We start from the raw sequence: 12,624 nt of genomic DNA, 5'->3' as shown, positions 1-12,624 counted from the left end.
ACACAACAGAAATGCAAGTTTTTGTTCTAAATAACTTAGTGTTATGAATGGTACAATTTTCAAGAGGGGTACAGGAACACAGAACCCCAAAGCATGTCCCAAATCTTTGAAGGAGGCGGGACAAAGTGAGGAGGGCATTAAAAACGCATTTGAATTTCAGCAGCAAGAGAGACCAAAACCAGAGTTCCGATTCTGGTAGTTAAAGAAGCATTATAAGAGAGATGGGTTTTTTTTAAAAAAATCAAATTTGGGATAAGTTTCAAAAGAGGAATTGAATACATAGCTGAGCAGGAAATATTTGGGAGGTAAAGGCGGGTGGGGTGAAAAGAGAGCAATATTGAAACACACAATTGGTTCAAAATCCCCCTCCCATTCCTTAGACGACATGTCCATCCTGGGCCTTCTGCAGTGCCACAATGATGCCACCCGACGGTTGCAGAAACAGCAACTCATATTCCGCTTGGGAACCCTGCAGCCCATGGTATCAATGTGGACTTCACAAGCTTCAAAATCACCCCCTCCCGCACTGCATCCCAAAACCAGCCCAGCTCGTCCCCACCTACCTAACCTGTACTTCCTCTCACCTATCCCCTCCTCCCACCTACCAACCTCATCCTGCCTCCTTAACTTATCCCCTCCCTACCTCCCCACCTATCTTCTCCTCTGTCCATCTTCAGTCCACCCTCCCCCTCTCTATTTATTTCAGAACCCTCTCTCCATCCGCCTTTTCTGATGAAGGGTCTAGGCCCGAAACGTCAGCTTTTGTGCTCCTGAGATGCTGCTTGGCCTGCTGTGTTCATCCAGCCTCACACTTTATTATCTTGGATTCTCCAGCATCTGTAGTTCCCATTTTCTCAGTTCGAATTAGCCATTCAGTTAATTGCCAGTTCTCGACAATACTTTCGCTAGTCCCACTGCCCTACTCTGTACCTGCGCGTGTTTTCATTTAAGTCCTCCAATCAATCTATGTAACTGAAGTTTCTCATCCCTGGTACCATTCTCGAAGTCTTCTCAGCACCCTCTCGATGGCTGTCTCGTCCTCCTTAAAGTGCTCTTTCAAGGCTGAATGACAACACCTCAGTTGAGGCGAAATCGGTGTGTTATACTGGTTGGCCCAAGGAGCTAGCACACCCCGATGGGCTGAATGATTCCTGCTGCGTGCAGTCATTCTGTGTACTGCGGCATTCGCGCACGGGGCCAGCCGAGGTCGGTTTGGAGCCCCGGTCCCAGCATCTGCTCACAAGTTGCATTAAAGCCGGTAGCCGATACTTACCATCGAAAGCGGCTGGAACTTCCAGCGGGAAGCTGAACGCTAACTTGGCCCGAGGTCGCCGCAAGTCGCCACTGGAGTCCCGCGGCGTGGAGATGCCTGAGTCCATGTCCCGGGTATATCGAGTTACACTCGCACCGCTCTGCATCAGGCCATTCTCAGCGGATAATGTCACACACAGCCAGCCCCGGAAGTACAAACTAGAAAGGGAGGAATACTTAGCTGAGATAAGGTCACAGCTCAAATGGTGTAAAGGCTAAAGTAACAAACAGAGGCAGAGAAAACAAACATGTAGCCTTTCAGAGATTCACAAAAAGTTGCCTTCATGTAGCACCTCATCTTCAGGGTGTCTAAAAACGCTTCACAGCCATTTATGTACTCCTTAAATGTAGGAAATGGCTAAGATACTGAGAGGAGCAGCGCTGCTGTTACTCAAAAAATAGTATTGCAGATCTTTAACATTTTCCGATATTGTAGAGGGGTATAATGCTTATCGAAATTCTTTAAATGCTACAATGCAGTGTAACAGATGTGTTTAGGCCATGTAATACCCTTCCACTCAGTTCTACCTGACATAAGCAACCCATCAGTGAATGAGGCCTGAGAATATCCCACTAAAAGCTCTTGTAATATCCCTACCTCCCACCAACTCCAAATGTGTGTTCTAACACATCTGATGTCAAGCTTCAGCTTCATATTTCAGAGTTCTGCAGAAACTTCAGAGTCCCACTCCCCAGAGAAGACAAATCAACTCATACCGACAAATTTGGTTTGCCCTGGTACATAAATTCCAGAACCATTCTCCAGTACTACCAACACCCAAGGTTAAAGTAGCATTTTCGTTTTGTGACAATACACCTTCTCTCATCACTTCCATACAGACTCCAGCTCGAGAAGTGAAGACTTTCAGGACTGCATGGCTGTGGTCGCAAATAATTCAATGAGATATTTCACAGTTTGAGATGCCTCTCTGTGGTCACAGTTGACAGAATGTGCTTTGCTGCATCCCCACTTCTGCATTCGAGTCTTAACATCAGACAGCACCCGTGTCAAGGTGAGTGAGATATTGATAAGTCCAACATTGACTCCTGTCAGAAGGAATTCCTTCTGAATCATTACATCTCCTATGCTTCCAGCTGTAGATGATTTGGCTTATCAGCAAAGTGACAGCATAGGTGTTACAGTCTAGGGACAAGACGACATATAAGGAACCAATTTATGCTGGCTTTTTTTGAAAGAATGGATGACGGAGGTCACTGGTCTACTTTGTCTGTCTAATCTTTGTGTAACTTGTAGAGTGAATGCTTGCAGAGTGTTTCAGTCCTTAAGGATCCATAATCTCCTTTTCCCACAGAGCCTTTTGGACATTATGGATGGACCTGTGATCAAAGGTGTTATTTTGCACAAACATTTCCACATGCTCCAACTGAGTGATGTTGGGTATTTATTCCCATTTGTTTGGATACAGCCATTTGAGATCGCTACATCAAGTGATAAAGACTTGGTTGACTGCTGTAATGTAGGAGAAGAGTCTGAGCCAGACTTGTACGCTGTGAAGCAACCCAAGGGCACCTCTGACCAGATGACCAAATTTGTGGCCAAGGTGAGGAACGGGAATTGCTATACTATTCAATCATGGCATCATTGTTAGCTTGACTCTATATTTATAATGAATGGATAAAATTACATTAATGGTGTGAGACAGATGGAGTACTGTCCCAGCTTCTCTAACCATCTGGTTTTCTACTGGACAGTCTGGAATTTAGTGCACTGCCTTAGCTGCCCCAAGATAGACTTGTTCAGCTGATTATATAGAACTTGACTTAAGTTATAAACCACATTTACAATCATGTGAACTCCAAATGGTTTTTTATAGGGCAAGGGATGGCCTAGGGGTACTATTGCTAGACTATTATTCTAGAGAGTCAGGTAATGTTCTGGACACCTGAGGTAGAATCACGCCTTAGCAGATGAATTCAATTTTTAAAAATCTGAAATTAAGAGTCCAATTACCATGAATCCATTGTTCTCTGTTGGCAAAACCCATCTGATTCACTAATGTCATTTAGGAAAGGAAATTTTTATCCTTACCTGGTCTGGCTTCAATGTGGCTCCAGACTTTCAGCAGTGTGGTTGGCTCTGAAGTGACCTCTGTGATGGGCAATAAATGCTGGTGTAGCCAGTGGTGCCCTCATCCCATGAATAAAATAAAACAAAGTTACAAAATGTCTGGTCACAGAAAAAACACAGCCCAAAATATCTTAACATAATTAGAAATGGACAAGAATGGAACTTTATGAGAACATAATCCGTAACTAACATGTCCCGTATCTGTATTTATGTAAATTATTTCTAGTGGAAAATCTCTGATTGTGATGATGTAAAGTTTAAGTTAGGTATTGCTAAAATGATTGTGAATTTGCATGGCTACCTGTAGTTTCTCCACTAGGCTATTGCAAATCATTGGCTTTGATCAGTGAAATCAATGATCAGGCAACAGTCTGCAAATAGGTCCCTACAATACTGGTCATTCACTGTAGATGACAATATGCACAATAAATCCGTTCTGCCAGATCACGTGGTTCAGTGGTTAGCACTGCTGCCTCAAAGCACTAGGGACTATGATTAGATTCCAGCCTTGGGTGACTGTGTGAAGTTTACACATCCCCTGCGTATCTATGTGGGTGTCCTCCAGGTGCTGTGGTTTCCTTCTGTCGTCTAAAGATGTGCAGGTTAGGTGGATTGGCCATGCTAAATTGCCCATAGTGTCCAGGGATGTGCAGGCTAAGTGTACTAACCATGAGACCTGCAAGGTTACAGAGATAGGGTAGGAGATGGGACTGGGTGGATGCCCTTCACAGGCTCAGTGTTGTCTTGATGGTCCAAATGGCCTGCTTCCACACTATGGTATTAAAGGAATCCAAACCACTACCATTCTGATGGGCTGTAATAATTGTCATTCTAAGTGTAGAACTAATTTTGATGAAGTTTTTTGGGTGATAAAGATAAAAGCTAGAAATGTGTGTTTGCAACTGAGTTAATGTTTTATTTATTCAGTTAGCCTTGCAGTAACAGAAGAATCTTCTGTTTATATAGAAACTTAAATGATATGTTAAATCTCATCTTCGAAATGACAAAGCAGCTGTGTCATCCAAGGGGTTTGGTGTTTGCCATCTGGTTTTGTACCAAATAGTCTAGATTTCACCACATTAGGTCCAGTTCCAGATCAGTTTGATATTGGGCTCCATTGGATTTGCTACTTACAAACGTTCACTGTTTGTGACATAAGGACAGTGCTCAACTCTCATCAACCAAACAGTGTTAACTGCCAAACGAATGTTGTAAGTCAACCAATGAAGTAGTTCTCATGGGCCCAGCCCTGGTGATAAACATCATGCATTTTACAATGTGCCCACAAAGAAAGGTCCAGTCGGAGCGTCTGGAAGTGTGTGTCTGGAGAAGATGGAATTTGAACCCAAGACTCTGGTCCAGAGGGAGTGACACCATCTCAGTGCCACAGGAGTCCTTGAAACACTTTTTCTTATTGATGTCACTTTTAAAGCTATGCAATATTATCCTACAAATTTATTGGTTAATCTCAAGATCATTAATTCAAAATTATTTCTGTATCTGAGAGTGCCTGCCATGAAAATGTGCTCTCATCACAATTGTTAAAGATTCCTGGGACCTATTCAAAATACTGTGGGACACATGTTTTTGTTACTTCACACAGAGCTTGTTTCTCAATTCATATACATGCTCCCTGCCTCCAGACAAGTTTTTTTCACATGCATTTGAACACACTTTTGACAAAAATATAAAACAAATTGAACCAAACTAAAAAGAAAACAAAGAACCCATTAAGACACTGTAAAAGTAAACTTGGGGAATAAAAAAATTAACATATCATTAAGGAGGGGGGGTTCGCATAACCCCAGTACAGGAAATCCCAGACTATTAACCACATAGCAAAATGGAGAGGAAAAGATTTCTTATTGAATCTATAAGCCTAAGCAAAACTGGTCTAGTTCTGAAGTGATACTGGACTCAAAATGTCAATCTCTTTTTCTCTCCACAGATGCTACCACATCTACTTAGTTTCTTCAGCATTATCTGTTTTTGTTTCAGCATTTACAATAGTATTTTGTTTTTATTTGCTCAATTATCTGCCTAAAATATGAAAGTCATAACGAGTTTTGAGAAGATTTGTAGCTCAGGTTGAGGTTCTGGATGTGAGTTTGCTCGCTGAGCTGGAAGGTTAGTTTTCAGACGTTTCGTCACCATTCTAGGTAACATCATCAGTGAGCCTCCGACAAAGCGCTGGTGTTATGTCCCGCTTCCTATTTATCTGGTTAGGTTTCCTTGGGTTGGTGATGTCATTTGCTGTTCTTTTTCTCAGGGGATGGTAGATTGGCTCCAAATCAATGTGTTTGTTGATGGAATTCCGGTTGGAATGCCACGCTTCTAGGAATTCTCATGCATGTCTCTGTTTGGCTTGTCCTAGGATGGATGTGTTGACCCAATCAAAGTGGTTTCCTTCCTTACCTCTATGTAAGGATACGAGTGATAGTGGGTCATGTCGTTTTGTGGCTAGTTGATGTTCATGTATCCTGGTAGCTAGCTTCCTGCCAGTTTGTCCAATGTAGTGTTTGTCACAGTTCTTGCAAGGTATTTTGTAGATGACGTTCGTTTTATTTGTTGTCTGTATAGGGTCTTTTTGTCTTTATACAGACAACAAATAAAATGAACGTCATCTACAAAATACCTTGCAAGAACTGTGACAAACACTACATTGGACAAACTGGCAAGAAGCTAGCCACCAGGATACATGAACATCAACTAGCCACAAAACGACATGACCCACTATCACTCGTATCCTTACATAGAGGTAAGGAAGGACACCACTTTGATTGGGACAACACATCCATCCTAGGACAAGCCAAACAGAGACATGCACGAGAATTCCTAGAAGCGTGGCATTCCAACCGGAATTCCATCAACAAACACATTGATTTGGAGCCAATCTACCATCCCCTGAGAAAAAGAACAGCAAATGACATCACCAACCCAAGGAAACCTAACCAGATAAATAGAAAGCAGGACATAACACCAGCGCTTCGTCGGAGACTCACTGATGTTACCTAGAATGGTGACGAAACGTCTGAAAACTAACCTTCCAGCTCAGCGAGCAAACTCACATTAAAGTCATAAGGATGATCCTCATTTCATCTTTTTAGGATCAATCATAATTTAGAAAATCAAATGTTCACAATCAGGCCACTGAAAGCTTTTGTTCAGTTTAGAACATAGAACATTACAGCACAGTACAGGCCCTTCGGCCCTTGATGTTGTGCCGACTTGACATACCGAACTCAAGCCCATCTAACCTACTCTATTCCATGTACGTCCATATGCTTGTCCAATGACGACTTAAATGTACCTAAAGTTGACGAATCTACTACCGTTGCAGGCAAAGCGTTCTATTCCCTTACTACTCTGAGTAAAGAAACTACTTCTGACATCTGTCCTATATCTTTCACCCCTCAATTTAAAGCTATGCCCCCTCGTGCTCGCCATCACCATCCTAGGAAAAAAGCTCTCCCTCTGAAGCCAAAACAAGTTATGCATCCTTGTTTGACCAGGTGTGAATTTTTGACCAAGATTATTGCCCATCTGAAGTGCTTGTAGGTTATGAAAAATTGGCAATATACAGTTTGCAAGCATGTTAAATCACTATCTACTTCAGCAATCAATGCAGACTATATGGAGAAAGGTAGATGAAGTAGTCCCTAGAATTGTATTGTCTTAATGTTACTCTGTACACAAGTAATTCCAAGCATCAATGCAGAATGCATGAGGATTCAATCATATGAATTCAAACACAATATCAATACACCCAAGGATTCTCATAAACCATGTACGCACTTAGGATCACAAGACATCACTGATTCCCCTCTTGAATTTTACTCAGTTGTGATGTTGCCTATTGACCTCTTCCTTTAACAGAAAAGTGCAACCTGACCAGTTGTAGAAGAGCCATTCTGATAAACGTTTCTGCGTTTCATGTTATAGGCTTGAATAATTAAACAGTTGCGTAATAAAATTACAGCACTGTTAAAGTCAAATGATTGAAAATATCGGAATAATCAAACAAAAATACCTACAGGCACTAATATTTTTCACTTAAAATATAGTTTTTTTTTCTGAAACAGTGAGTACCAGTTATTTTTCTTAAAGTTGCTGGTATCTGTGAATATAAGACGCTGTAAATATTATGCCTTTGTTTATCTTGTTTTAAAAAATTGTATTCATTTTGGGGATTGGAATGATTAACGTACATAGAAAAACACCGTAGTAGATTTAGAAATGATACAGCCAAGGTATTATCTTCGAGTTTCAGCACTTCAAAACTTGGTATTATATCAGAGATAATGGGAACTGCAATGCTGCAGAGATAACAAAGTGTGAAGCTGGATGAACACAGCAGTCCAAGCAGCATCTCAGGAGCACAAAAACTGACGTTTCGGGCCTAGACCCAAAACGTCAGTCTTCCTGCTCGGCCTGCTGTGTTCATCCAGCTCTACACCTTGTTATCTCCTTTCATCACTACTGTTTTCAAACTTTGCGGTATTCTCCGTACGGTAAAGAGCGGCGCTGCTGCTACGTCCTGAGCCGCTTCCTCCCGCCGGTGCCGTCTCTGCTGCTTCGTCCTCAGCCTCCTCCCACCGGTGGCGTCACTGCTGCTTCGTCCCCAGCCTCCTCCCACCGGTGGCGTCACTGCTGCTTCGTCCCCAGCCTCCTCCCACCGGTGGCGTCACTGCTGCTTCGTCCCCAGCCTCCTCCCACCGGTGGCGTCACTGCTGCTTCGTCCTCAGCCTCCTCCCACCGGTGGCGTCACTGCTGTTTCGTCCTCAGCCTCCACCCACGGGTGGCGTCTCTGCTGCTCCGTCCTCAGAACCCTTCCACTGGCGCGAGCGCTGAGCGCAGGCCCCGCCCCTTCCGCCTCCCCGCGGTGCGTTGTGGGGCGGGTCGCAGTGCCCGGATGTGTGATTGTGAGCTTGCTCCGTGTCGTAATCGTTAGCCGGGGGGGGAGGGGGGGTGGCTTTACCGCCGCGCGTTGCCGTTGTTGTCGTGATGGAAACACTCGGGTGGTATGTACCGGAGCTCCGGGTGAGGGTTACTTGCGGACGCGATTCATGCTCGGGCCTCCTGTATAACTTGCGGCGCCCCCACACAGACTCCTAAAGCGCTTCCCCTTATAGCCTGGCCGGCTGGTGACTCTCCCTCCCATGGTTACCACTCTCTCTTCCTCCTACTCCCACTCCATATTAACCCCGTCCCTGCACTTCGTTTTAATGATGATTGCCTGCGATCGGGTTGGGGTTAGGGTCAGCTGAGTCAACTCCTATTAGTAATTTTGCATCTCAAGGCGTCTATATGTCCTACCAGCAAAAACGCTGTATTGTATTGCCACTGGGGGTAGGCCCCGATGCCGGCCTCCCCCTCCTCACTGAGGGGGAGGGTAGCGCGCACGTGTATGTGTGCGCACGCGCGTGTCACCCGTTTAGGCAGCGCCTCCGCTTTGTTTCCCCGTTTGCTGAGAGGGTGTGGGGATCTTGTTGCATTCAAAGACTCACGAAATCTAGCTAAAAGGTCAATGGGTTTATTCCATCATCTTCACCCCCACAAGAGGAGGAACTTTCTGCTCCTAGGAGCTGAGGGAAAATTGAGAGTTTTTGAGGTGCAGCCCCATTCACACACTTGCTGTCCTCGGTTGGGTTTTTTTGAATGAATTGGCTTAACAGCCCAACCACACATTTTACTGGCCAACAATACCCCAAATTAGCATCTGAAAATTGCGAATTGTCCTACAGACGTTACATGCAATTACATTTTGTTTTTTCCTCAGTTTAAATTTTGTGTATTGGTGTGATTGTGCTTTATTTATTTATTGGGTTATTTGTTTTTTTTTGCAAATACATTTTAGTTGAAAATGGTCTAGCTTTTCCAGTTAGCCTGAACTTCTCGTTGTGGCACTTTATCTGAAAAGTATTTTTAAGCATTGAAAAGTATTTAAAATGCCTTTTGCATTAAAATTCCCTAAGTTCTTTGGAATAGCAATCATCCCCATTTAATTTTGATCAGAAATTGAAAGTGTCTGTCTCTGTTCAGTATTGCTAAATTCAGACTACAAGTTTGGCATTATCACTATCTCCTTTTGTCTGTTATTTGCATCATGTCCTTTAAATTAAAACTTTAGTGTTAAAATGATTAGATTATGTGTAGCAACAAAAGTGTCTTGTATGCCAAAATCCATTATTGAATACAAACCTTTAATGTCACAGAATCACATGGTATGGAAGCAAACCCTTTTGTCCAACTGGTCCATGCCCCCCATGTACCCAAAATAAGCTCACCCCACTGGCCTACATTTGGACAATACCATAGAATCCCTATAGTGTCGAAGCAGGTGTTATTCCATCAAGTCCATACAGCATTTGAAGACCCACGACTGCCCCCACCCTATCCTAGGAACTCTGCATTTCCCATAGTCCACCTAACATGCACATGCCTAGACACAATGGGCGACTTAACATCTAACCTGCACATCAGAGAAATATGCTGCTTTTACACAGCCTGAACGATTGATTGTGTTCCAGTGCAACTGATTTCTAAATGCCAAAAAGCAGGTCCAGTTGAAACCTGCCATTTACCTCCTCATCAGTCTACACTCGGTCATTAGTAGAGTGATGGAAGGTGTCATCAACAGTGCTATCAAGCAGCATCTGCTCAGCAACTACCAGCTGAATAAATGCACAGTTTGGATTCCACCAAGGCAACTCAGCTATTGACCTAATTACAATATGGCTCAAACATGAACAAAAGAGTTGAATTCCAGAGGTGAGATGAGTGACAGCTATTGACATCAACGCAACATTTGATTGAGTGTAGCATCAAGGACCCCTAGCAAAACTGGAATTAATAGAGCAAACTCCCCACTGATTATAATCATACCTGTCATATTGGAAGATGTTTCAGAGATAGTAGGAACTGCAGATGCTGGACAATCTGAGATAACAAGGTGTAGAGCTGGATGAACACAGCAGGCCGAGCAGGAAAGCTGACGTTTCGGGCCTAGACCCTTCTTCAGAAATGGCGGGGGTGGGGAAGTGGGATCTGAAATAAATAGGGAGAGAGGTCTTCTCTATCCATCTTCTATCCACATTCCCCCCCCCTCCCTATTTATTTCAGATTCCCCCGCCCCCCGCCATTTCTGAAGAAGGGTCTAGGCCCAAAATGTCAGCTTTGCTGCTCGGCCTGCTGTGTTCATCCAGCTCTACACCTTGTTATCTTATGTAGGAAGATGGTTGTGGTTGTTGGAAGTCAGTCACCTCAGTTCCAGGACATCTCTGCAGGAGTTCCTCAGGGTAGTGTCCTTGGCCCAAACATCTTTGGTTGCTTCATCAGTGACCTTCTCTCCATCATAATGTCAGAAGTGGGAATGTTAGCTAAGGATTGTGCAGTGTTCAGCACTGTTCTCAATTCAGATACAAAAGCAGTCCATGTTCGAATGCAACAAGCTCTGGACAATATCCAGGCTTGGGCTGACAAGTAACAAGTAATATTTGCACCACATGTGCTAGGCAATGACCGTCTTGAATAAGAGGCAATCTAACCATCATTGAATCCCCCACTATCAATGTCCTTGGGGTTACCGTTGACCAGAACCTCACCAAGCAACGGTGGTTACAAGAGCAGGTCAGAGCCTGTTCATTTACAAGGCACAAGGCGCAAGTCAGGATTATGATGGAATAATCCCTCCTAGCCTGAATGGGTGTAGCTCAAAGCATTGAAGAAGCTTGACACCATTCTGGTCAAAGCAACCCATTTGATTGGAACCACATTCACAAACATCCACTCTTTCCACCACCAGTAGCAGCTATGTGTGCTATCTACAAGATGCTCTGTAGAAATTCACTAAGATTCTTAGGTAGCAGCTTCTGAACTCATTACCACTTTAACCAAAAGGGGACAGACAGCAGATACATGGGAACATCACCACCTGCATGTTTCCCTCCACCCACTCACTATCCTGACTTGGAAATATGTCACTGATCCTTCATTGCTGCTGGGTGGGTCAACTGCAGGTGATCTGCAGTGGTTCAAGAAGGCAGCTCACCACCACCTTCTCAAGGGCAATAAAAACGCTGGTCAGCCAGCAATGTCTACATTCCACAAGTAAATTAAACTAAAACTCAGTTAATTCAAAATGTTACAAAGATTAAAGGTGGCACGGAGTAGGCAATAACTCTAATTTAACATTGATGGGCATATCCCAAGAATGCTTCTTTAAAAAATGGTTAGTTTACTTATTTCCTTATGCAGTTAACTTTAGATCCTATCATTAAAGGAAAAATAAGATGAATCTCTCCTAGGCTTTCTAGTAAAAACAATGAATTCACCAATTTGTAAATAATAGTGTATTTCTGTTTTGATTCCTGCATGTTTTTTTTTGCTTTCTCCTTTCTGCCCCATTCTATTTGAAAATGATTTGTTTTAACCTTTTCAGAACTTAGCTTTCTTGGTTAAGGTTGTTATTTTCCTGATTAATTTATCTATTAAGCAGCATGAGGCTTTTAAAACTATTGTAGTGCTGGACCTAAAGCCGTAAGTGTACTGTTGACTTTCTACTGTAGGTACCTGCGGACTTATCAAGCTAGTTCTTCAGCTTGCAAAAAGTGGAGAGTAACTTGTTGATGGAAATTTCCAGCTCCAGTGGTATCATTTTAATTTTGTGAATATGTGCAAGAATAGACCAACCATTAGAATGGTAAATTTTAATCCACACAAAATTTTGAATACATTGATATAAAAATTGCTTTGATTGAATACGTGTGGTAGTTCCTGACTTGTGCTGCAGATTGAAAGCTAACAAAATTTTATACTTTTCCTGCCTTTTAAGTTAGTTACATCTTTTTGTACTTGGGGTATAGGGTTTAACTGTTCACATTCTAAGGTATCAAAACAATGAATAAACCACCTTGAGTTTGCTGCAGATGTACCATTGGTTTAATAAAGCTACTTCAAATTTGTCTATTCAAAGCAGAAACAGTTTAGCCTGTATCATGACTTTCACACGACTATTGAAGTTTATAGAAATATTGTCCAATATATGAGCCAGTTGTAACTACAATAATAAGGAATCAGGATGTAATTGCACTTCTGATGACTAAGTGAATGAGTAATAAATTCTATAGTTGACATGGGTGTGCAGGTGAACTTTAAACCTTTTCATGAGTTTGTTTGTAGAATGGTAGGATGAAACGGTGTGCAAGTGTTGTTTGATCATTGTT

At 42.8% G+C, this 12,624-nt stretch overlaps 2 protein-coding genes across 6 annotated transcripts in view; one reads left to right on the top strand and one right to left on the bottom strand.

The window, feature by feature from the left end:
* Positions 1–8,243, bottom strand: part of eif2ak1 (eukaryotic translation initiation factor 2-alpha kinase 1) — a 46,503-nt gene extending 38,260 nt beyond the window's left edge. Inside the window, exons 1-3 of one of the 3 annotated variants that reach the window (XM_048552062.2) lie at positions 7,911–8,243; positions 3,362–3,460; positions 1,274–1,470 (exon numbers count right to left, since the gene is read on the bottom strand). In XM_048552062.2, the coding sequence (XP_048408019.2) occupies positions 1,274–1,418 (145 nt within the window). In that variant the 5' untranslated portion in view covers positions 1,419–1,470; positions 3,362–3,460; positions 7,911–8,243. Of the gene's footprint in view, positions 1–930; positions 1,052–1,273; positions 1,471–3,361; positions 4,660–7,910 lie in introns of those variants that run through there. The other 2 variants (XM_048552061.2, XM_059654063.1) reach the window with 2 other exon arrangements.
* Positions 1,488–12,624, top strand: part of usp42 (ubiquitin specific peptidase 42) — a 95,814-nt gene continuing 84,677 nt past the window's right edge. Inside the window, exons 1-2 of one of the 3 annotated variants that reach the window (XM_048552055.2) lie at positions 1,488–2,324; positions 2,625–2,873. The gene's annotated coding sequence lies outside the window, so the exon portion shown is untranslated. Of the gene's footprint in view, positions 2,325–2,624; positions 2,874–8,353; positions 8,441–12,624 lie in introns of those variants that run through there. The other 2 variants (XM_048552056.2, XM_048552057.2) reach the window with 2 other exon arrangements.

Source organism: Stegostoma tigrinum, chromosome 23 (assembly GCF_030684315.1).
Source record: "Stegostoma tigrinum isolate sSteTig4 chromosome 23, sSteTig4.hap1, whole genome shotgun sequence".
Taxonomy (NCBI): Eukaryota; Metazoa; Chordata; class Chondrichthyes; order Orectolobiformes; family Stegostomatidae; genus Stegostoma; species Stegostoma tigrinum.
This window is presented reverse-complemented; position numbering and strand designations above follow the sequence as displayed.